Source organism: Cyprinodon tularosa, unplaced genomic scaffold, assembly GCF_016077235.1.
Source record: "Cyprinodon tularosa strain WSP-4 unplaced genomic scaffold, ASM1607723v1 ctg629, whole genome shotgun sequence".
Taxonomy (NCBI): Eukaryota; Metazoa; Chordata; class Actinopteri; order Cyprinodontiformes; family Cyprinodontidae; genus Cyprinodon; species Cyprinodon tularosa.
The window spans coordinates 187,719-213,710 of NW_024039373.1; the positions used below are offsets into that span (position 1 = coordinate 187,719).

The window sequence follows — 25,992 nt, forward strand, 5'->3', positions numbered from 1 at the left end:
CTGAAAAGACCTGCAGGGAAAGTGAGAGAGAGAGAGAGATAAGGGGGAGGAGGGGAGCAGATGAGAATGGATTTAATGTCACAAAGTGCTTGAATGCTTGTGTGTATGTGCTGGACTGTATGAGAGAGAGAGAGAATTAGATCAAAATCATTCATTTTGATAGAATAAAGACGCATTTCTGGAATTATTAAAGATTGTTCTGATACATCTTTAGGATCACAAAGTGTTTTTAATATAATGAAAAATATTTATACTATACTATACCTGCCAATGTGAAAAAAAGAACAGCATTTCTCGAATTAATCAAGTCATCACAGGATTGTAATATTTTTCAGAGTTGTTTCACTCTGGTATATTTATTGGTATATTAAAAAAGCTAAAAATATTTTGGATACGTTTGAAAACAAGGTCATAAAAAGGTACCTTCCCATTTCTACAATATATTTGACAATGTCCAACCTAATTTGAAATAGTTTACTCCAGCGCTTAGGAGCTCATTGGCGCCCCTATGTGGCGAGTAAGTGTAACTTTTATTAGAAGGTTCGACTGACCTTTAATGAACGCTTCCTCAAAGAAAAAAGGCCTTTAGTGGATTAATGAGAGTGTGAATGCAATATCCCGGACCAAACATATAACCGAGGTTATATGTTTTATTTTTGATGATAAGTAATTTAATTTTGCATTTGATTTCTATAAAGATGCAAAGCTTTCCTTACCTAAGATAATGAAACAGACTGAAATTAACCACACAGGATGCTTACTGATCTTGTTCTACAAATAAATTTAATGATATTTTTTCGAGAGCTGATACTGTTTTAGGTGGAGTTTTCAAACAGCTAAAGGGAAAAGTGAAGAGAGGAAAAAATAATGTTGTGAATATCACTATTTCCACAATGTGAAGCCTTTTTACAAGGACAAGTATTGTTATTTTACATTTAGTTAAAAACATTTCTGATGTTGAATGTGAACATGATGACCAAATGGGCTTCAGCTGTTTACCAGAAGATAAACATTTACATCAACTAAAAAAGAGCTATTATTTGTTGATTCCTTTAATATTATTTTCAAGGTAAGAATGTTTTCTTAAGTATGAACATGACTTGCATGTTTGTAAAGTGGGACCTCAAAAGCACTGCAAAAAATCTAAATCTAGATAAGTAATTTTTTCTTAAAATAAGTGCATTTGTTCTTGAATTGACGTGGTAAAAGAGACATTTTGCCAATGGAACAAGACAATTTACACTTAAAATAAGAAAACACAATTGCATTGTCTTATTTTAAGTGCATATTATCTAATTATCTTATTTTAAGAGTAAAATTACTAATTCCATTGGCAAACTATCTAATTTACCTACTCAAATTAAGGGTGAATTAATTTAAGACATTTTTACTTATTTCAAGATCGTTTTTGCAGTGAGGTCCCTGAGGAAGGCTCTGAAGTTCTCATTAATTCTAGTTGTCCACTATTTCCTCTTTTTCAATTGACTGATGAGACCATGTGATGTAAACATGAATACAGTAGCTTGTCAATTCTTTTTTTATTATTTTCCAATTTTATATTGTGTTACTATTTTATACATTGAAGATAACTTGGGCTGAAAAGTTTCATAAAGTTTTTTTTTTCATACTTTTTCCCCCCCAAACATAACCTTTAGAATAAACAATACTTTTAAGCTGTATTTTTTTTTTTTTAAAGAGACTGGCACAAATACCACTTAGCTGTTAGCGTTGGAAAAACTTTCAAAAAGTGCTGGTGTATTTAATCTCTTCCGAGCACTCTAGAAGAGAAGTGGTCTTTTCAGAGACTCACAAACATGATGCAATATTCAGTCCTGGTCACACAGCAGATGATTCACTAGTCCCTTCTTCATCTGACAAAATCATCCAAAAACGTCAGCAGCATGACTGAATTGTTTTTTGTTATACTTCTAATAATCAAGATAAAGAGGCTTGGAAACAGCAATGGCTACATCAGTAAAATATTCATTCATAACATGTACATTTTGGGGAGTAATCAAGCATATTTACAACATGTTAAAATTTTGATATTTTCATCAGAACTATTCAGATGTGTTTTCATTGTCCTCATGTATCCTTTTTTATTTCTAAGAAACACAGCCAAGGCCATCTCTTTCAGGCAGAGCACATTCACTAAGTTGTTTTTTTGTACAACACATACTGCCCTTCAAGTTTAGAATAGGTTTCTACATGTAAGTGTTATTTTCACTTGTAACACAGATCAGGACATTTAATTGTCAAAAAATCTCCATGAGATTTTAAGCGTTTGATTTGTGGTTAAGTATTATGTTTTTTCTTTTTCTCTAATTTCCTCCCCAGTATTAACATTGCCAACTTCTTCCTTTAACCATCATCATTACCTTGATGTTTTTTTATAATACATGTTCACCAAGTAGGAATACTGAAGGCAATTGGTTGCCAAAGATCTGACTGAGAGGTACCAAACCAAACCAAGGATGAATACAACTGCAGATCATGTCAGGTATAACCCGGTGTTCGAGACGTAGAGTAAGTTAGGTTTAACAAAATGTTTATTAGAGATGGAACTACAAGGAGAAAAGCATCAGCTTCTGAGGCAGAAACCTCTGCAGAGGGAGAACAAAGGTTAGTGACCACGTCTATCTGGTGGAGGATGATAATGTGAGTCACTAACCTGGTCTTAAAGTTCAATCTGTGCCCAGAGGACGAGGTCGGTTCTAGATGGTTGGCTGCCAACCAGACACTGTCCCAGATGCTGAAGCCCTGGAGTTTGGGGGACAGGCAGGAGATCAGAACCGAGCAGACGAAGGAACGCATAATAATCCAGAGGGTGAAGCCAAATTTGGTGTAGACGATGTGCTCAGGAATCAGAGCCAGGAGATCAAACATCCGAAGAGGTACCGAAGGTAAATCCAGGACAATGTCAGAAATCAGTTCCAGGTTTGGTAAACAGGCAGAATCCAACAGGAGTCCAAGGACAGGTCAGGCAAACAGATTAGAACGGGGACAGGCAGGCTCAGAGGTCCAAAGGCAGGACGGATCAGGATCAGGGAATCAGAAACACTGAGGTACATTAGAGAACTTTAACTAAAAGCTTGAACAATCTGGTACTGATGACTGGGGGCAAGTAGGTTAAATAGAGGCTGAGGCAGGTGGATCAGATGAACTGTGATGAGAACTGGGCAAAGCTAGGCAGGTGAATGAAATAAATAATCAGGCCAGTCGTCAGCGCCAAGATTATGACAGATCACTGTTTATTTTGTATGTAAAAAATGCCATCTACATTAGAAAAAAGTTTGAGGAGCATGAATACCTTTGCAGTTTAACTACGATAGTATTGAATTTTGACCTACATGAATAAATCATTTTTCTTCTCTCATTGAAAGGGAAAAATGTCTTCTCTGTTCTGACTGTATATTGGGAAGGTTAAAATGTCATCGATCTATAAGGTTTGAAGTTGAAGAAGGAAGCAGACATTACATACTTAGTCTCAAAACACTCGAGGGACTCCCAGAAGAGAGGAGAAGAAATAGGACCATTATTTCAAGCATGGCCTCTGTAATCTCTCTCCAGTTTTGAGTGGCTCCAGCAGGTCATGTGCAGAGCCTCTTACCCTAGATAAACAAGCCTACAAGGATTCCAATCAAGACGAGAAGAGAGAGACTAGTGCTTCCTTCTGAGTGAGGTAATCACTGGCATGGTGTGGAGCATTGATTATGGATGTTCCAGTGCTGATGAAGACTAGTTGAATATAATCACTGCCGGGGTGGTGCTTCACAGCCAATGTCTGCATCTTCAGTTGCATCAATATGTCCATACTTGGTTCCCTTTTATGTAAACACCCCTCGATTATGTTACAGATCAGATTAACAAGTGCAGCCCAGGAGGGCTCATCAATACAGGCACTCATCATCAAGGGAAGACATTAAAAACAAGCTGTTGATGGCATGGTAAATACATCAGCACTAAAATGAGCTAAAACACATTTCTTCCTTCTCTGCAGCTTAGCTTTCGGACTGTGGGAATCGATTGCTGAGACATCATTCTCGACCAGTAGAGAGCAGGGGCTGCACGATGGGAGTCGTGTGTTCCCCTCATAATGGGATATGCTCAGATCACACAGGAAAAATGGCTGAGCAATTTTTCTACAGTTGTTTCTGCTCACTCTAGGATCGAAACGGATATTTTGAGTACATTTTACTCTTTTTACGTCGGGACATTTGATCTCTAGACTAAAGATTTGTTTAGTTAAAATATATTGTACAATATACTTTCCTGCAATATTTTTCAGTATAAAGAAACACTGGGGGCCCACTGAATAAGTCTGATGCCTCTTAGGCTTCCATAGTTGGTGATTAATATTTTCTATTTTTTATATTCACCTCAGTGTAGCGCTTTTGTTGTTTTATTTTTGTATGGAAGTGCTATACATTGTAAGATCCAATTAGTTATCATTACTTTAAAAAAGCATGGAAACCAGTTGCACTTAGTAAAGTTGGGCTAATACAGTCAACTAGGATTTTTAGGATGTGTACATTAGTTTAAACAATTAGAATGATGAAATAGTATTTACTTAATAACTTACTTAAGATATGAAGCTATGGCTGAAATTCAACTGAAGAAACTCTGATTACTTCCATTCAATCTCAGGCTGATCCGCCTCCAATGCAGCCAACCCGCTTCAAGCCACTTTCCTCGATGCCCAATCATCTTCCAGCACTCTACTTAAAAGCCACTCCAAATCATCTCTAGGCCTGCTCTCCAACAAGCGCAAGATCCGTCGCTCCTATGTCGGACTTTGATTCAGACAACCCACCTCCATCCCCTTCTCCACCATTGTAGTAAGCTCATCCGACTCCTCCTCGATGCTCCTTCAACCTCACCTCCAGTGTGTACTCCCTCCAGACTTTCATGGAGTTCCCTGTCACTTTAAACCAGTGGTCTCCAACCCTGGGCCTCAAGATCTGCTGTCCTACAGATTTTAGATGTATCCCTGCTTCAACACAGCTGAATCAAATGATTGATTACCTTTTCAAGTCATTCATTTAATTAAGCTCTATTGAAGCAGGGATGCATCTAAAATCTGTAGGACAGTAGATCTTGAGGACCAGTGTTGGAGACCACTGCTTTAAACGCTCCGGCAGAAGACCGCCACGTTGAGCCTGGTTCTGCCAGAGATTTCTTCCCAAGGGGAGTTTTTTCTCTCCACAGTCACTTCATGCTTGCTCTTCATGGACAGTTCATGGACAGTTTATGCAAACTTTGTTCATTCAGTGACATCTAACTCAAGCATCACCCTGTATACCAGCCTCTATGGATTAACCAAACTTCATCTATCTAAACTCCACCACCAGTTTCAGGCCCGGGGGGAATATCCTTATTCTCATACATCAGTTTATCTGCATTAAAGTATAAATCAGCGTTTATGTTTCCTGCCGAGCCTGAGCGCCAAAGTTCAAACTATTGTATCAATAAACTCTTCTAATTGCATCTTTCTCTCTCTGTGAGTTTTAGATTGAAATACCTTTGTCTGATAAGTTCTAAGAATAAAAATTGTAATATTCTAAATGATAGCATGGAAAGTTTACTGTTTAGCCCATCCATCCATCCATCCATCCATCCATCCATCCATCCATCCATCCATCCATCCATCCATCCATCCATCCATCCATCCATCCATCCATCCATCCATCCATCCATCCATCCATCCATCCATCCATCCATCCATCTTCTGACAGCCAAGTATTAGTTCATCTTATCAAATATTACACAGCTTTTCTTAGTTACATTCCAAAAATCTAATTTACTTACTAAAGCCATGGACACTAACTACACATAAAAAATTAAGAGTATAATGTCTCAAATATCTATACAGAAATGAAAAATATTTTTCCAAAAATAAAAAATAAAAAAACTCAAAAAACAAACCACTGGATTTTGTTTCCATGTTTTAGGATGTTTCGCTTCCCATCCAGGAAAATAACTGGAAAATCAAACTTTCCAAAATTTTTGAATTACAACTAAAAATAGTAAATGTTTTCCTTTTATTTTTCTTCTTTTTATTAACTTTAAAGATAGCCTTTAATGGCATCCACAAACAGTATGCTATATAATCAACAACAAAGTTATAACATATAACATAGATTTTACAATGTTTAGCAAATAACATTTAAGTGTGCAATACCAGCAACCAATGAATTATTGTTTCTAGTTAGCTTAACTCTAAATAAAGGAATGTTTACTTTAAATTCTATTAAGAATTTTTTAAACAGCTAGTGACCGTTACTTCACAAATATAAAAAATAATAACATATTGTTGCTAACCTACTGAAGTTTATTCATATGTAGCATGTCTAGACAGCTATTAGATTATTTCAATGCAGTTTACCTGAGCTCTCACTTTAGAGACCAGTTTTTGTAGGTTGCCAGTACGTTATAAAAACTTTTTCACATACAAGAATGGATAAATCAAAAAATACAGTTAAGAATAACTAAGTACCTGGAGGTTGAATGTGAGAGAAAACCTCAGATTCAGAAGGAGAATTAGGTTTATTGCCAAGTAGCTTTGCACTTACAAGGAATTTAACTTGGTGTTGATGGTACAGACAAATTCGATATGTACAGAAAATCTATATCTATATAAAATATACTATATACAATATATAGTATAAAGCCATATACAATATACACTGGGGGAAGGGAGAGAGGCAGTGTGAATGCCACAGGGGTCTGTTGACCTTACTGATAAGGCTGGTAGCAGATTGGAAGAAACAGTTTTTGTTGCTCGAGGTTTTGGTCTTGGTGGACCGCGACCTCCTGCTAGAGTGGAGTGACTGAAATAGTTTTAGGCTGGGTTACGAGGGATCAGCCACAATCTTCCCTTCATGCGTCAGAGTCCTGGAGGCCTTCAGATCCTGCAGAGATGAAAAACTTGGAAAAATATGCAAATCCAATGTAGAGAGGCTTCCAGAACTGAGATTTGAACTGGAGATAAAAAACAAAAATCATACTGTACTTTCTGATCTTTAACAAGTGAAACACTATTAATCTTTCAAAGCAGAGTTGAGTCTAACATATAAAACCAATCCTGGGCTCTAAAGTTAGGTTTAAGTTTTGTTACATTTTTTGATCAAAAACTTAGGGAGAGATGAAAACCATAATCACCTTTAACTTTGTTGTCCTAAGATTTAGCAATGTCATAACCTTACATAAACTCATCTTCAGCATGCAGTTAATCTTAGGATCTTTTAATTTTCATTTAAGCAAGCTTCTAATGGTAGTGTCATTATTCAGTAACCAACTCTAATCCATGTTGGGTCAGAAATATAAATAACTGCCAAATATTTACACATACAACCACTAATACTGTATTTGGTGATATGCCTTTAGCCAGTTGAAAGGTCTGGCCATCAATAAGTTCCTATCATATTTTCTGCTATATTTCTAACCACGCTTCTCAGAAATGGTTGTCTATTTATATTCATTGATTTCCTGCCATAAGCCCAGCTTTTAAGCATTGTCCATAAATCTTAAATAGGGTTTAGGTCATGGCTTTTCCACAAGCTTAATGTTTTATCCCTTCTTAAACCTCTATTGGTGCTTTTGAGATCCTTGCCCTGTTTGAACATCAAAACATTTCCACTATCTCTCTGTCAGACTGAGGTTAAGATGGAAAATTTGTAGATGGTCTTTTTTCTTCATTATTCTACTCATGTTGTACAATGCAACGGTTCTACTGGCAACAAAAGACTCTTTTTCATGGTTGGCTACCTTAAAAGTTTATCTTTGAATTTAAAACCACATCATTTTATATATATAAGCATCAATTCAACCCATCAAACATGATTAATTTATTTAAGGAAAAAAAATCATATTTTGTGACTTCTAATAATTAAACATTTATATAACTTGTCCATAAGTGGTTGTTTGGCTTGTGGGAACAAGTTTACTTAGAGGAGTTGATTTTGGGTTCTTATTATATGTTTATGTTAACCCTACTTGAGTGTAGAAAGTGCAAATTGATTTTCAAGCAGGTATTCAAGCTTGGGTCATTGTGGTTTTGTTCAAAAGCACCTCGCTGTGTTACTCAAAGGTGATCATATAATAGAAGACTCTTGGATTTTGGAGGTTTATGACATAAGAAAAAAAGGGTGGCAAAATCTTCTTTCCATAGACAGATAATTTTTCTTACTATGTCAAATAAGGAGCAAATACACTTACTTCAAGATTTTTATATTATCTTTATATCCATTTTTGCACCATTTGTTTATGTGGGTTGAAATTTGACTCATTTTTTTTTGTCAGCTGTTCTCATGACATTAAAATGCATTGAAGCTGGTTTTCGAAAGAAATAAATATGACGAATATTAAACTCAGCGAATAGCCTAAAACTCAATCCTATACTGAAAATATATTTACTGAAATTAAAATCCTGGACTTCAACCATATAAATAATTTTCCATTAAGAAATACTGTCAAGGTGTTATTTTGAGGTCAATGCCTATACCAATGTTTAAAACTAAATCTATAAAAGTGTTTATTAGGTTGTAAATACATGGGCTTCTATCTATATATTTTCTATTAATTTAGTTCATAAAGATGTGTTATTTGATATTCAGTTAAAGTGGTAATAAAGCTGGAAATGATAAATTGCATCATGATCATAGTGCTTTTTTTCTGCATTGTATTTTGTGTTCTGCAATCTCTACGAGTAAATGTTTTAGAGATTACTAGATGTTAAAGAAAACTTTGAAAAATATATTAAAAGATCATCAGGACATTATCCTTACTGTTATTGTTTGCTGTACAACAGATTGAATGCAATACCATTTAGTAATCACTTTTGATCTTATAGTAAGTACAGCTGAGTGATGCGTAATGAGGTGGTTTTGTTCACTATTTCTGCAGAGTACATAGAAAGAGAGCAGGGGTAATTTGATATATATTCTTGCAGGATGCTGAAGGAAAATTGATGTCTAGTAAGTAATGGATTTTATCAATCTTTCCACCTTCATTTAGGGATATCTCCCAATATGCATTGCTAATCCCTGTGATAAAAGGCTATAAAATGTATAAGAGAGTCTAAAAAGAGACAATAAAACTGTTTTTTTGCAACTAATGCAAGTTCAGTGACAAAACGGAATTTCCATCTTTAAAATCTATAGCACCCTCCAAATTTATAAGCCGTGTCTGGAAAAGCAGAAGAAAACAGCATAAAAAACCTTAATATATATATTCATGGTTCTTGCAGTAACATAATCTTATTCTAGATATTTTTTTTCAATATTCAACTATCTTCTCAAAATGTCATTATAAATGTTGTATCTGTATCTAACTATCTGTTGGTGTAGTACATAAACAGATTTAGAAATATAGTTACCCATATGTTAAAAATAAAATATGCTGTAAATGGGGTTAAAAAAAAAAGAATATGTTAAAAGACATCTCTCTGATTTGACCACAGTGGTTATTCAAGTAGGCCTTTATGCTGAGCTGTAAAGTATTTTTTTTCTTGGTTGTTAAACAATATCCTTGTCAAAAATCCAGCTTGTTATCTAGACAAAGTTACAAAACATAAAAAACAGGCAAGATTAGTGATACTTTCTGCTCTAATGTATTGCATTTTCATGTTACTGAGATTTCCATTTCTCCACCTGAACAGAAAGCATCAAAGTGACTCATTAACTTTTAAAGTTTGCTCATTTGTTTTCCTTGGTTTTACTTTATACCTTTGTCCAGTCCTTAGCACATGAATGTAACGCCTTGATAACTATTCTGTAGTTAAAGCCTACGGTTGTCATAAACTTTAGAGACAACGCCCAAGGTGGGTGGACTTTTTTAACCTTGCAAATAAACCTAAGTGACATTCTGCATTTTAACAACTACAAAATCTAAGTTAGAAATACCCATTGCTCCAATGATTCAATGAAAAAACATAATCTTTTTCTTTTTCAAATGGTGTTTAACTTAGTACTTAATGTTCTTACCACTTAAACACAAAAGATTACCTATTTAGTTTACAGAAAAGAAGAAAAATATGGTTGGAGTCAATTAAAAAATGTCACCTAGTTTAAAATCATCAGATTGAAACCAACTTCAATTAATGGATTTAAAAAAAAAATGCAGATTTGTAGCTAAATATAATACTTTATGCAAGCTTTAAATCACACCAATTATAGCCCAAATAAAATAAAAAATAAAAAAGTTACTGATGTTTTTACTTAAAAGTTGCTCTAAGATGAGAGAGAGAGAGATAACTAAATTCTAAGAGAAACAGGAACAAGTCAAACATTACTTCCATCATCCAGCAACTGTGAAGCTTTCTACAAGAACAGAGATAACAGACTTCTTGAAGAATTTTAGGTCCCTCCTTAGTACATGTAGTACATGTTCTACAAATGTGTTTCAGAGGATGGGATCTCTTCTGTGATTATCTGTACATTAGAGCAAATGACTTAAAACAGCTCAACAAGCTATTAAGAATAACAGCTCTAGAAATGAGTTTCCAAAAAAAACTCTTTATAAAATGCAAAATTTTGGGATAAACCTAAACATCATCTTCATGATATGACTATAAAAGAAAACAGAGTGTGTTTACTGAAAGGCTCCTTCAGATAGATGTATCTTAATTTTTATCTTCACAAATATTTTAAAACAAAGACACCTCCATTATAATATCCTCAATATGTTAGGTGCTGGAAAAATAAGCCTTAGGCTCACTTTTTTAAAATGTTATTAGTACAGTAGTGCTTTGTCTTGGCACACAGTAACACAGTAATTGGATCTTTTTTTTTTTTATTATTGGATAAAGATGTTTCTTTAAACCTTTTAAATAGACAAATACTTTTTAAGGAAAACACCTATTGGGATAACATTAAGGACTGAAAACCTCATGTCTAAGATGTGCATAATTGTTATTCTATAAGTTTTTTTCCGTGAAAAATAGAAATGTTGTTGAAATGGCACTGTTGTTCCCTCCTAGGAGTTCAAACCTCCTAAAACATCAAGATCAACAGGCTTTCACAGTCAAATCTTTTGTCAGTTCTATACAAATATTCTCAGGATGCTTTCCGCTTTATTTTGACTGTGTCTACTATAATTGCCCAAAATGCTACCTGCAGTGTGTACCTTTGACCACTGAACAGATGACTGCTCTTGATGAAAAGCTGCACATAGCCAGACTGTCCTAACACGCGACACTGTTAAATAACTCAGCCTTTAGGCCCACCTTTGACCTGCCAAAGTCCAAGAGGAGAGATGGAGAGGAGGGAGGGGGCAGCTATAAGATGCGATAACAGCTAATCAGTGACAGGTGAGCTCCGCTTTAGAAGTGGACGGCGGGCAGAGACGAGCAGGTAAGCAAATGGGCAAATATTTTTTGCATGTCTTTCTTTAATCGTAAAAATAACAAAAAATGATATAAAATGTATGTAAGGACAATTTAGATTGACAAAAACATGTAAATGTTAAAATGCCAGTTAGATTTAAAAGCGTGCAAAGCAAAAATCTGTGATGATGTAAATGTAGAATGAACAATACAGCAAAAAGAAGAAGAAAAAATCCCACAACTGCTCGCTCCAAACTTACTGATTACAGAGACTAACATTTTTAATGAACAAGTGGATTATAAACCTCTTTAGGCCAATTAAAAAGAGAACAAATTTCCCACTTTCGGGTGACCACACCAAAACAGTTACTACAGGATGTTTCTGATGTTAGGTGTCACAACAATAAAAGTTAAACAGAGATTTATTTATCAACCATAGTGAATGCGTCTATCCATAGTGAAAGCGGAAGCAATGTTACATAACAATAATAACTGAGCTTTATTAATGTCACATTGGAGAAATTCAGCTCTGCATTTAACCCATCCCCTTGGGGAGCAGTGGGCTGCCATTGTGCGTCGCCCGGGGAGCAGTGTGGGGTTAAGGGTCTTGCTCAGGGACCAAGAGTGGCAGTGCGTGGGAGTGGGGCTTAAATTCAGAACCTTTGGATTCAAAGCACAATGTGCTAACCACTAGGCCACACTCCCCTAACCTTCAGAGAGTAGTTCAAATATATCCGCATCCCACCAGGATCCTCTAAATTCATTCTATATCTTTTATAAACCCAAAGTATCCAGTCAGGATGCAGGGAACGCCAAGCTAAAATTAAGCATTATAGCTTTGCTGACAAAGCTTTAAAAGTGTGAGATGTTGTTTTAATGATGATCATTCGCAATGTTTCGTGTTTTTTCTATAAAATCTGTGCGCTATGTCCAAAAGATGAGACATCAGTACACGTGTATATCTATTTTATGACCAAGTTTTAATAACATGCAAACAGACAAATTAAAAGGGACAGTCCTTATCGTGTACTCAAAATCTGCAATTTTCTTTATGGTCTAAAGTCAGCTGTGTGTTCCACTAATCATTACCAAGCTCTGCAGGATGATAATAGAAGATTAACTTCTCATTTGAAATCATCCGCACATCTGTGGCTTCTTTATGTGGATTACAGGGTTTATACATAACGTTTAACAGTAGTCACAAGAAGAACGAGGACAATAAAAATACCTTTTAAAGGTATTTATTTAACTCAGCATGTGCAGAAAGACTAATTTGATATAATGCTATTACAAACGTCTTGATTTTTGCTTTTCCCCCATATCTACAGTCCTAATCTTAATGTTGCTCCTATTTCATTTGGACAAACTATTACTTTTTCCAGACAATGTCATCATTTGCAATACTTTTCCATAGAACTAGGAAATTCTCTCTTTCTAGGAAACTAGGAAATTTCTCTTTTCTGGCAGAAAAAAACAAACACAAATATAAACCTAACATAAATCCCAGCATAGTTTGATAGATGCTTTTAACAAGCATAATAGATTTTTCCTGTAGTGACACAATTGATATAAATCTAAATATACGAAAAAAATATCCAAACTCATAATTCTGAATGTGCATTATACATCTGATTTTTCATTTTTATTTGTTTAAGTTTGAAAAACCAACTGAGAAAAACATTTCAGATTTTTGATATTCTTTAATTGCATGAGGTTCAGCAGTTTAGAGAAAGTTTCAAAGCAAAATAATGCATATGCACTAATGATTCTAACCTCTACTCTCCTCTTAATAAGTGCCTTAATGCTTAAACGTAGCATCTCAAGACCTCCTGCGTTACATTAACTCACTATATATAGTATATTGTATGTTTTATTTTGTATATAGCTATAGATTCTATATTCTGTATATATATCTGTCTGCACCAAGTCAAATTCCTTGTAAGTGCAAACCTACTTGCCAATAAACATGATTCTGGTTCTGAACAATGATTAGATAAACTATGTGATTCTTTTTCTCCACCCAAAGACATGTCCACCTTCAAGCCCAGGGTGATTTCTCTGGCCAAGAAACCAGGTCAAACATTCGGCTTCTTTCTGAGAGTGGAACAAAATGAGGAGGGTCACCTGATCCGCTGCCTGGAAATGGGAGGTCCAGCTGAATTGGCTGGCATGAGAGACGGAGACCGCATTCTCCGGGTCAATGGAACATTTGTTGATGGGCTGCCCCACTCAGAGGTGAGCAAGCCCTCAGAGACACTTCAGTACATAAATCTAATCGATAATGTCTTTTTAACTGATTTTTTTTTCTTCTGCATTTCTCTTGGACAGGTTGTGGAGCTGGTGAGGCGTGGCGGAACATCTGTCACATTTCACATCCTGGATGAGTCAGCTTACAAGCGCGCAAAATCTTTGGGGGTAAATCTTTCTGACCCCAAAGCGGCTGCAAATAGAGTAACCAAAGAGACTCCAAAACCCAAACTCTGCTACTTGGTCAAGTCTAGCTCAGGATATGGGTTTTCTCTTCGCTCAGTAAAAGGTAAGATGTGGAACCTCTTTACTGAGTGACAACTGAGGAAAAAGAGAAAATTTACAGTACCCTTAAGAGATGGCACTCTTGGCAATAATGTGTAAAAAGCCTGACAGTTTACCTGTTTCCTGTAGCTGTTTTGTTTCAGGGCAGGTTTAGAAAAAAAATCATTGATTTGGGGGACAGGTTTCCGGTTTAAAACATTTTTTTTTCACACAAAATCACCTATTTCACATACTTACACCCATAGCAATTCAAATAAGACAGATATCACACTTGCATGTTATTGTTTTGTTATCATTTTATTTTTTTTTTAAAGTATATCTGAGTTTCTGGGAACTTACCTTTCCTGGATTTTGTGTTACTCTGGGATATGAAAATAATGTGATAGATAATTTCAAAGGGGCACCGAGGCTGAAGGAGGGTTCAAGTTAATGTTGACACCCTGCTCTATGGATAGGGAGGCAAAATACTCTCCTATGTTTAAAAAGTAGAGAGCTGAAGCAAAGAAGGACATCTTTGGCTCACCAGGTTTCCACAAAAGGTCTTGAGAACATTAAAAGTATGCAAAGTATCATTCGTTCTCCAAAATGCCAACACTGTCAATAAAACTATATTCGCTTTCAATTTGTGTTTAATCTAAGGACATTTTCCCAAATCAAAGTTTTATTTTTAAAAATGTTACCAGGGATGCTAGTAACTATGGAAAAGCTGAAAAGTCTATCAAAAACCTGTGATTGGAACCAAATTCTGTTCTGTAATTATATCGACAAATTTTGTTTTTCATATTTTTTGTCTTTAATGTCAGAGAAACCAGATTAACTACAATGGGTAGAACTTGTCATCAGCTTTGTGAATAGAAAGCAAAGGTTCTGATTATGGTAGAATTGTGTAATTTCACCATCATTCGTAACAGAACTTTCCTTGCTATAGTATTCAGGGGTATCTAAAATTTTGCAGACTGACCACTGATCACAACATTTATGAAGACTGTGTGGTTACCTAGCAACAGAGCTGGAAGAACTCAGATAGGATCAGAACTACCTGACTCAAAAAAGCTGGAAATGCCTTTCAAATTTTCATGTGTTTTAAAATTATTTCTTTAAAAAATTATTAAATAATAATTTAACACATTTGTTGTTTAATATTAGGTTCATATAAAAAGATTCAATCTTGATTTATTCACCTTTGATAGTGTAGAGGACACAAGAAACTCAAGGCCCACACGGCAAATCTTATCATCAATCTTTTCTTTCAAGATGTATAAAGCTGCTAAAATTATTAATTTGAATAAAAATAAAAAATACCAGAGCAGTGGGGTTTTTTTACATAAAAAAATAAAAGTTTTAATAAACCTGCTGAAGGTAGCCTTTGTAGAGACTTAATGATTGAGGAGCATCAACATGACTTTGAATCCTATTGACCCTCATTAGGTCTTCATCAGGTCATTTTATTTACTGTATGAATATAAGTTAAAATTCATATGCTTTTAATTTATCTATATATTTGCATATTTTTAGCATTATTTATAAGTTTTGTATTATATACAGAATAAGTTGCTTAAACAAAAGCTAGATAATAAACTGAATGTGACTGAAGGCCTTTTAAATCCTCATGAATCTTTAGCTGTCTTTCTGTATTGAGAAAACATAAAAATTTTACTATTCACCTAAAACAGTCCATAGTGGAAACTCTGCAACCTTTCAAACAAATAATTTTTTCTGTGGATTTCATCTATGCATCATTTTTGCTTTGTTGAACCAGGTGAGGAGGGGCTGTTCTTGACTGAGGTGCTCGCAGGGGGAGTAGCGGAACACGCTGGAGTCAGAAACGAAGATCGTCTGCTGGAGGTCAACGGGGATAACATAGAAAACCTCACACACGACGAGGTGGTGGAAAAGATCAAACTGGGTGGGAAAAGCACAATGTTCCTGCTTGTTGACAAGGAAACAGAGAGGTTCTATCGCAACAAAAAAGCAAAGATAGCATCATGGTCAGCAACGGTTAAGTTTCTCCCCCATCAGCCACGATTCATTAATATGATCAAAGGATCGGACGGATATGGATTCCTACTCAGAGAGGAAGCTAAACAAGCAGGCAAGGCTAAAAAGAATCACCTTTACCTTTCACTAAAGTGATGAGGTTGTGGTTAAACATCATATGCTGTGATTGTTTGCAGGGCACTTCATAAGAGAAATAGACAAAGGAAGCCCAGCAGAAAAAGCTGGTTTGAAGGAAATGGACAAAGTTGTCGCTGTGAATGGAAAGGAGGTGGAAAATTACAGCCATGACCAGGTGGTGGCCCTTATTAAGAAAAGTGACAGGAAATGCTGCTTCCTTGTGGTGGACAAAGCCACGGACAAAATGTACAAGCAGGTGACCTGCACACTTACCCTTAACATGCTTGCTTATTCCTGAGGACCCCAGGAAGATTAGTGGCCATTTGTTTGGCAGCTAATGGGGATCCTAATAAAACTAAACTAAATTGTGTACGGTTTTGATAGCATAATAATATTATGTCCCATGCCAAACAGGGTAAAGTGTCTCCTATGCTTTTCTGGGAGGAGATGAAGGATTCCAATTCCCCACCAAGTTACAATGAAGCTTTAAACTTACCTGCACCTGTAAAATCATCAATGTCTATGAAGGACAGAGAGGAGGAGCTGAGACCAAAACTCTGCAGGATGAGGAAGACCCCTGCTGGCTATGGCTTTCACCTAAATGGCATCGACGGGATGCATGGCCAGTACATCACAGAGGTAAGACCAAAGAACAACCACTGGGGGGAAAAAGACTCCACATAAAACTGATAACGTCCACCTCGTTTCAGGTGGTGAGGGGTGGAGCAGCAGACAAGGCTGGTCTGGAGAATGAAGACATTGTGATAGAGGTGAATGGGAAGAATGTGGAGCAGAGCACTCATGCTGAGGTTGTGAAAATAATTCGCAGAAGTGGCAACTCTCTGGAGATGCTGGTAGCCAGCAGGAACGTCTACAAACAGCTTAAAGCCAGAGGTGTGACCATTACACCCCTTCTCCTCGGGGAAACATCCAATGCTCACACTGCAGAAACTCCAGAACCCAACAGGATGGAGACATGGGAGTTGAATGAAGAAGAAATCAGACCTGGAACTCCAATACAGAGGGTGAGTGGTGCTTTCTACCACCAACAGTAATGTCTAACCAGCAGGTTTTAAGAATGACACTTCTGGCCAATAAGTGAGTTAATGAGTGCAATGGAATATTCTGCTTTATTCTGTGCAAATCTAAAAGGTACCAAGCCAATGAGTTCTTAAACTTAATTAGAATAAAACCGATCTGGACTTGGAAAAACAGTCTTTTTTTAAAGGCTCTAAAGTGATGCCATGATAAACTTTTACTTTTACTATTAAGGTGGACCAGGATTCCAGGTTGTACCCTCAGTTATCCTTATTCATTGCATAGCTTTTTGTTGCCATGGAAAGATACCAACACACCTTAAAGTTTTTATATTGATATTTTACAGTCACATACTTCAGTGAACTCGATCATCAGGGTTTTATGCAGTACAAATTACTTTCAAATGGAATAAATATGGGCTGGATTTATTACTGGAGTTTGATTGTTAAATGAGAAGTCGGAAAACTTTTTGACCAGAATGTACCCAAGTAGCTCTGGCTGTATGTTTACAGACGTCCTTCTGCACAAACATGAACCTCCACCCAAAAAGTCGGTGGCCCAAATTTTTTGATGATTATTCTCTATTTGGCTCAATTAACCTTCTCACCAACTGACCAACTTCTGTCTTTGATAAATCAAATTATGATTCTGCCAGCAACATGTTTCCCTGTGGGCATGGTGAGGTAAGGTAGATTTGCAGGGATCGTTCCGTCACACATAGCATTTGCATGTAGATCTATTTCAGTCTTCCTCCTGTTGGTCTGTTCCTTACAAAAGCTTGACATAAACTGGACCCTTCAGACATTTTTATTAACAATGACGTTCTTGCCACTCCTCAATAAAGAGATTTGCGGAATGTTGAATGTTTGCACAGTGAAATGATAGTTTGACCTAAGCAGCAAATCTCTCTTGGCACGATGGTCCTCTTGCCTAAAAAAAGCTTCCTGTCCAATCTGTCAGTTCAGGTGGATGATAATATTTTGGAAAGTTTGCTTTTGAGCAATACTCTTTCATTTCTTGAATGACGGATTGAATAGACGTTTTTACGACCTTAGCCTGCATGAAACTTTTCCTGAACATTAAACATGACAATACAGCAAGGCAAAAATATTGTTTTTGTCAAAACACTTTCAAGCTTTGTTATATCGACGTAGAGATGGCATTCTTCCTCCCTCAGCTTAGTTATAACAAACTTTTCCTTCTTCCTTTTAGACCTCCTCTGTATCATCATCTTCATCTGAAGGCAGCCTTGATGACAGACTCTGAAAAATCCTGAATGTGGCCAACTGATATTTTTTCACCTTGTGTTCCATGACCCTCACATACTCAGGTGAAAAAAAAAGAAGAAACGGAAGAATAAAATGGCACAGCAAGGTTATTTGAAAACTAAAAAAAAAAAATGTAATCACAGTAGAGCAGTTGTTCCATGACTGAAAGAAAAAACATTTTGCACCTTTAGCAGCATATTCACTAGGACCTCTAACAATAGGTAATAAAAAGAAGGAATTAACCTTTTCTCAAGGTAGTACAATGTCAAAATGTAATTTTCATACATGCAAAGCTTCAGGCGGGTACTGTGGGGTTTCTTATAAAACCGCCAATCAAGCAAATAAAGCTGTAGCATATTTATAAAGCTTTCACTGTTTTAGAGGATCAGAAAGGAACTTAAAATAGGTAATCTATAACTTCCACTTTTAACTAAATAAAACAGTAAAGTGGTGAATAAACCTGTTGACATTTAGACGTTATTGTATATGGGAGGGTTGGAGAACACAAGATTTAACCAAAATCTATTTTATTTTTATTTATACAACATCGAATGGCTACAAGACAAAAGCTACTGCTTGAAGTCCATATTTTAACAAATCTGGAGCTGGGACGAAAAAGGGAAGGACAGGAAACGCCATCTTTCCACTATGCACAGTAAGATAGACCATGATGGAGGACACCTAATAGTAAAATATCCCCTTATTTCAAGGCTTTTTACAGATTCTTACCAAAGGTGCCATTAAATGTGGATGATTCTGTATTTTCTTTAGATCAAAGCATGTGTATTGATGAATTGCCTCTTTTACATACCTGAGATTGTCGATGTTCAAGCAATTTAAAAATCATCTATGTATGCAATAAATACAGTTGCCTTTCATGTTTTTTTCTTTTATTATTTCCTTCACGCATTTCTTTGCCTTTATTTAATGTTTTAAAAAAAAGTTCACATTTCTCACATAAAGTAAAAAACTCAAGCTGACACCTTCCCTCCGAGTTAAGGCTTACTTTATGAGTCTGTCTCTCTCCAAAACAAAATCATATATCAGAACATTCAAAAAAAAAGGAAGTCACAGTGGGAAAACCTTTCCCCCCTTTTTCACTCCACAGTTAAAGAAGAAATGTGTTTTGCTCAACCAGTGTGGGACGAAATAAAAATATTTAACCAATGAACCAAAAGAATACAAAACAAAGAGAATGTTTTGTATAATTTCAACAATTTTCTGTAAATACACTGTGCTACAGAGTCCAGTTGCAAAGCTTCTTCAGTTCTTGCTCCAACAGCCCTGGAACACTTTTTCTTCCTGGTTCAGGAGTAAATGCCTTTAAAACGATGGCTATACATCTTAGAACTGCAGAAAAAGCTCAGCCCATTAATCACCATGGGTGTTTAGAGGGCCATGTGTTTTTCTGGTGCCTGCTTGTGGGCAAGATAAAGGAAGAGGATGCTGGACAGCGCACTGACCAGGAAGATGACATCAAACCAGCGGTGGTAGAAGTTGAACTGGAGTTCTCCCAGAACCTCTGTTACAATAGAGCGATACTCCAGTGGCATACTCATCCGCATCAGCAGCACGGATGAAACAAAATACATCCCCTAGTAGATTGGGAGACAAAAAAACAACAAAAAATATCCTTATATCAAACTGAACTCTGCAGATGTCACCAAATTGAAAAAGAAACACGTACTCACCATGATCTGCGCAAGGACGAGTACTATGACATTGGAAGACTTGCTGCTCGATATTGCATAGAAGAACTAAATAAATGGAGGACAAAACATTCAAGTTGTGGAAAGAGAGAAAACAATTTTAGGAAGCAATTTGTGCAAATATGTCAACTAAAATAGCTTTTAGCAAGATGCAGTTAAGCTGGTCTAATTGCATAATTGGTGCTGCAACAAGATCAAACCTGGATGTGAAAACTAAACTGACTGTTGATTAATGGTGTTAATCAGAACTGCAGTATTTTACATTTGTTTTTCCACAGATGGTCAGATCTTACCTTTGTTAGTGTGATGAGCAAACCTCGTATGGAAGTGACAATTATTATTCCAACCAAGATGAAGGAAATATGCTGAGACCAGAATTTCACCTGGAAAAGAGAGAAAACACTGAGCAAAAGCCAAAACTTGAATAAAAAATTCAAAAGCATGAAACTAGAGATTTTAGATTACACCTCTCTAGTGTGAACCTTTAATGTCAGCACAATGAACTAAAGCAGGATGAGATCAACTGCAGAGAGAACAAGGAGAGGCGATAATGGGCAGTAAGTTATCTAAATAGGAGGTCACTCTGTGTCATCTTGGGTGGATACCTGTGGCTTTTTAGAGGCATAAAACAATTACCTGAGAGGTAAATCATTAATTTAATCTTTATATTTCATTTCAGGGTTGGCATTAAGATTGAAGGGGTGGTGGCTGCAGAGATTGTGAAGAAAGATTTATGTAATCATAAAAAAGTGAAAGAAAACCATTCATAAACATTTATTTGTAGATGTGATGAAGTTTCTTACGTCAAACTGGATCCCCAAGTAGTTTACTGTTATTTCGATACCCCTCGTCACTGGATCCGTCTTTCCAACTCGATCAAACACTATGTTTATCGTGGCCTATAGTTGACAGAAAAATAAAATCAACTGCATCACATCTTTAAGAGCAGAGACATAAGAAGTCTTGATTTAACCAACAGTTTAGTGGCTGTTTATGTGAGATAGAAAATATGAATGCAGTATTCTTACCATGAAGATTTTCCAAACACAATAGATGGAAAAGAAGTAACCGAGAAAGTTGAAGTATTTCCCCTGGAATGTCTTTGAGTACTCGATTCGTTCCTGAAGATCAAGAAGAATTGTATGGAAATAAAAAACATCAATTAACTTTCCACTTATCCACAAGGTAAATATACATGACTGCATTAATAAGCTGAGAGTGCTGTAGGTTAAATGTTTAGTCTAGGTGAGAAAATCTGCAGATTTGCATTGATATAAATATTTTGCTGTCATGTTCAAAAACCAATGTTTACCAACATTATATACTTATATAATATACAGTATACTCCCATTCAAAGGACAACACACAGAGAAATGCTTCTATCCTGTGCTGCTTAACTATTGTAGTCATATATTTTTTGCATGACAAACTTGAGCTGAGCACAGCTCTCTGTTGGTCATAAAGCTGTGTTAAATTCAGGGATGAAGGCCTTGTAAACTAAGATGCTTTGGAAAAACTTTAGGTTGTTTTTCTGCTTGAAGGTGAGAGCTTTATGGCTGCTCTATGCGTGTCTGTGTGTGTGTCTCTGTTTACAACCAAAGTTATGACTGTCCACATGTGTGAACAGAGAGTTTACGAAAAGTTTTTTAAATGGTCACAATTAGCCTCAATGTGAAAAGTTCTCATCAATAAAACCAACTCTTTGCCCTTTTGAGAAGAGAAGCAGCTTTAGGTGGAATTCAGCTAAACTGAAATTTCTTCTGTGTACAACTAAAGCCAATAATATTTATACCACAAGTAAATTAAGATTGTAATATAATTGAATTAATAACATCTTTCTTTGCAGCTTTAATAATGGATAATAATAGAATAGTTATTACTTAAAAATGTAAGAATGATAATAATAAAAAAGAAGAGTGGGTTAGCTTGAGACAACTTGTGTCTGTAGATGAAAGCTACAAGGATAAAAGGACCTGGCCAACTATCCAAAGAAACTTGGAGCTCATTTCAAAAATTTATTTCGGCTTCTCTGTCTGCGAGGTTTTTAGTAAATTAATCGATTTCATCTTTACATGTTTAATCTGAAATTAGAGCTAGATATCAAGGGTGGACATGCACCATACTGAATACCTTTATGTTATAAAGTCTTAATTTGGAAATGTATTCAAAGTGACTGATGAAGGAAACAGGTGAGTAACCAGTAATTATCTATAACCTGAGGCCTGCAAACCCAAACAAGGGAAAAGATGAACGGCACAGCAGGACAACAGAGATAACTTATGACGGATTATCTCCACGTTTAAGCGATCCCAGCCACACATATCAAGTTGACACTAATTCTTCACAAAATGTTTTCAACCTAAGGTTTGTTCTGTCATATTTGCTTCCACTGTCATGCAGGGATCACCCCTGTGTGCCGCAGACACACAGATCTGTTACCTTGGTAGCTTGCAGATCCACAGTCTCCAGGAAGAGTTGTCGACTCAGCTCCTCCAAAGCATCAACTTCCTGTTGAATCAAGGACAGATCTGTAGCGAGGAAGTCAGGGATCACACTGACTACTATCATTTTCTGGACCAGTTATTTAGCATCTAAAAAGTCGGAATCAGTCGGAAGCATCCAGACATGAAGGATACTTTCACTGCCTGTTTGTGTAGAGGTGACGCTCTTAATCATGCCCCAGAAACCAGTCTGTTTGTTTTGGTCCTCTCCTCGTTGATACATCTGCCTCCTTGTCATGGCGATTCTTCACAGACAAGACAAAAGCATTGTTTTACATTTTGCAGAAGAAAACGGTTTGAAGATTAAGAGGGAAAAAAAAAAGAAAACTTTGAAAAAGGTCAAATAAAATCATCCAACCTTTTCTTTTTGCTGACAATCATATCCATGGTTTGGAGCAGCCGCCTCTCCAGGGCAAGAATGTCACTATCTGTTACATTTCTGTGAAAACCACAGAAACTAGCTATGAAGACAAAGGCTACGTTCACACTGCAGGCCTTAATGCTCAATTCCAATTTTTTTGCGAAATCTGATTTTTCTGTGTTATCTTTCGCCATGGTTGTTAGTTTTTCCCGCCTCCGCTTAGTAGGACGCAGATTAGTAACGTTTAGTAACATTTGTCAAGTATCAATGACGTGTAGGTCGGATGAATGCGACCTGGCCGTACAGACACAGGTCGCATTTGAAAAGATCAGATACGTATCGGATTCAGGACCACATATCCAAGTGGCCTGGGTCGCATTTGAAAAAATCCGATCTGTGTCGTTCAGACTGTCATAAAAAGATCTGATACAGGTCACATATGGGCAAAAAAATTGGAATTGGGTCACTTCAGGCTGCAGTGTGAACGTAGCCAAAGTGCCACCTTCTGCACAAATAGTAAAGAAATATACCTGAGGGGGCTCACCTGAGAAAATAGGACATATATGTATATGGACAGTTGACAGCACCAAACCCTGAGAGCAAAGCCATTAGAGTGACTCCGATCACACCAACACGACTGATCAGCTGCTCAATGGACAAAATCCCTAAAAAAAAAAAAAAAAAAAAAAAAAAAGCATAGATGTAAGAATAGATGTATTTATACTGACAGAATTGAATTGTGTAAATTTTTTGTTCCCATCTTCCCCTTTCGAGAGCCAACAATTATTGTGGTGACTTCAAAGATAATCTTTTGAGATAATCCTGCTGTGTGCATTTTGGAAAGAGTGATCTTGTGAACTTGAAAAGATGTTGGTACCACGCTGATTTTCTTATTCTGATGTTTATTTCTCTGTTAAAATCAGACCACAAGGTATCTCCATTTCTTCTTCCTCGACAGCCATGTTCATTTACTCTTAACTCACATTTGATCTTCAGAGGTTCTCTGAGATTTCTCCTCTGACACCTGAATTTTCCCAATTGAAATGTTTGTGTGGTGTGCTTCCTGGTTACTGTACTTAATCTAGTCATAATACACAGAACAATAGTCAACAACAGATATTAGAACAACTGACCCATGTACTTTAGTCAATGGATTACATAAACATAAGTGGATGGAAGTCGGACGGAAGGCTAATATATTCCATTCTTTTTTTTGTCCTTTTACTGATATCATGCTAATTTGTAATATCAATATCAGATGGGGATATTCCTACAAAACAATGGTAAAAGCATTACACACTCACCGTGTTTTGGACTCAAGATAGGAAATGGGTCTCCCAACTTCCAGAAGAAATACATGAAGGTGAACCACACCATACAGGCAAAAAGAAGTCTTTGCCTGTGCACTGATTAGAGAAGAAATAAGACAGCAGCATCAGATCATCAACTTATCACTTACAAATATTTGGTGCAAAGATCTATTTTTTTCTATAATAATTTGAACTTACATAGTCTTATGTTGCTGACAACAAAGTAACCAATATAGAAAGGCACCACAAAGATTAGAACCAGCAGAATCACGTACAGATTCAGCTTCCAGTGAAAATATCTGGAGCTAGAACAAAATGGGATAGTTAACAACCTTTTTTCAACTTTCAAACAATAGAATAAGTTATCATCCTCAAAATAAAGACCACTTACGTGCTGCTTAAGGCCCCGAGAATCTCAAAAATGATGAGCTCAAACATTGTGCAAGAAAATGCGAAGGTCACGGAGAAAACCACCTGGACAACATACTGTCGCACCTGAAAAGGAAAAACAAAGACTGACAATAAAACCTTAACATGTTCTTTTAAATAATCCTGAGCAAACTGTGATCTTGCAAGAATCAAAAAACATGAATTGTCTTTAGGAAATATTGGAGGCACTTGTGCAACAACTTGACAACCTATAGCCTATAGCAATCTGCTTTGTTCACTCACTGACATAGACAAATAATATTGCAAGAAATATAGGCAATAAAGCCATACCTCATAATCTTTAAACAGCTGTCGCATGAAGAATAACCATCCAAACCCAAAAAACAGCACCTGGAGTGAAATATGAAGAAATTATTTAGTAGAAAAGCAATAACAAATTTAAATCCAGTGGTCTGTAACATACAAAAAAAGATGGAGTAAACTTTCTTAAACTGATTACCTGAGATGTGAACATGATGACTGAGTCCACTAGAAACGACATGACGAAGAAGTCTGTAAAATAACACAACAATACTTAAAATAAACACACTGCTGGTGTGCCACAGATTGCACGAAAGCTTTAGTTCATTTAGCCCAAAAACAAGATACAGCAGTTCTTATATGGAGTAAACTGCGTATTTTGTGTGAAACATTTTGGCAGCGCTCGCTTAGCTGTCAAGACACCACAGCAGACCGCCTCCAACACACTTCCGTCGCAGAAATATTACGTATGTTACACCGCAAAATAATAGGATAAAAAAAAAGATAAATGACAATAATGTAATGCCATTTTGGATAAAACTGAAAATTAAATGGAGGATAGTAACCATCTGTAATTTATTTGAAAATATAACATCACTTGAAAAAAATAAAAAAATAAATAGATGACGTATTAAAGACAGTGCGTCAATCTCGCCGCCATATTGTGAGTGATTTTGGCTTCGCTTATTTTCATTTATTCGGTTTTGTGATGCTGAAGAAAACTAAAATACATATACTGTACACATAGGGTTGATTTTACAACTGAGTAATTTAATAGAAAACACATTTATATCATCACTCTTATTTTCAATCTAAGAGTCATTTGTGTACACTGTGTTTCAAATAGTTTTCCTTTTTTTTTGCAGATATTTTTGCCTTCGATATCTATATATTCCTTAGCAAGACAAACTTTTTAAACATATCTATCAAAATCAGGTAACCCTAAATTCTATACGACTTTCATTTAAATATCCCGATTTAAAATCGTTGCATAGGTTTTCAGGTTGCCACTCATTATATGGTGGACCAGACGTCACAAGCAACTCGGTATTTATGGCACTATTATCTAAAATGAAGCAACAGTAACAACAACGTCATTTTAACTGGTTAATTCTTTACAGTTTTTTTCTCTCGAAAATGTCAAA

General features: G+C 36.1%; 2 protein-coding genes across 2 annotated transcripts; one reads left to right on the plus strand and one right to left on the minus strand.

Annotated features, from left to right (window-relative positions):
* Window positions 1-11,229: 11,229 nt before the first annotated feature.
* pdzk1 (PDZ domain containing 1) lies at window positions 11,230-19,154 on the plus strand. Its single transcript, XM_038308019.1, has 8 exons — window positions 11,230-11,351; window positions 13,350-13,558; window positions 13,652-13,859; window positions 15,615-15,947; window positions 16,030-16,226; window positions 16,385-16,609; window positions 16,681-16,995; window positions 18,221-19,154. Exons 2-8 carry the CDS (start codon window positions 13,352-13,354, stop codon window positions 18,272-18,274), a joined length of 1,539 nt encoding a protein of 512 aa, XP_038163947.1. The 5' UTR covers window positions 11,230-11,351; window positions 13,350-13,351; the 3' UTR covers window positions 18,275-19,154.
* si:ch73-390b10.2 (Golgi pH regulator) lies at window positions 19,150-25,291 on the minus strand. The gene is made up of 14 exons (XM_038308020.1): window positions 25,047-25,291; window positions 24,878-24,937; window positions 24,549-24,652; window positions 24,356-24,462; window positions 24,152-24,253; window positions 23,392-23,512; window positions 22,845-22,925; window positions 22,622-22,731; window positions 22,425-22,513; window positions 21,014-21,106; window positions 20,789-20,884; window positions 20,279-20,368; window positions 19,968-20,033; window positions 19,150-19,871 (listed from the first exon to the last, which is right to left on the minus strand). Exons 1-14 carry the CDS (start codon window positions 25,086-25,088, stop codon window positions 19,665-19,667), a joined length of 1,368 nt encoding a protein of 455 aa, XP_038163948.1. The 5' UTR covers window positions 25,089-25,291; the 3' UTR covers window positions 19,150-19,664.
* Window positions 25,292-25,992: the final 701 nt, after the last annotated feature.

Coding starts and splice junctions, on each gene's coding strand:
- pdzk1 (XM_038308019.1), top strand. CDS start 13,352: ATGTCCACCTTCAAGCCCAGGGTGATTTCTCTGGCCAAGAAACCAGGT. Junction 13,559..13,651: donor ATGGGCTGCCCCACTCAGAG/GTGAGCAAGCCC, acceptor TCTCTTGGACAG/GTTGTGGAGCTGGTGAGGCG. Junction 13,860..15,614: donor TTCTCTTCGCTCAGTAAAAG/GTAAGATGTGGA, acceptor TTGTTGAACCAG/GTGAGGAGGGGCTGTTCTTG.
- si:ch73-390b10.2 (XM_038308020.1), bottom strand. CDS start 25,088: ATGTCGTTTCTAGTGGACTCAGTCATCATGTTCACATCTCAG. Junction 23,513..24,151: donor TATCTTGAGTCCAAAACACG/GTGAGTGTGTAA, acceptor TTTTTTTTTTAG/GGATTTTGTCCATTGAGCAG. Junction 20,369..20,788: donor ACTTGGGGATCCAGTTTGAC/GTAAGAAACTTC, acceptor TCTCTTTTCCAG/GTGAAATTCTGGTCTCAGCA.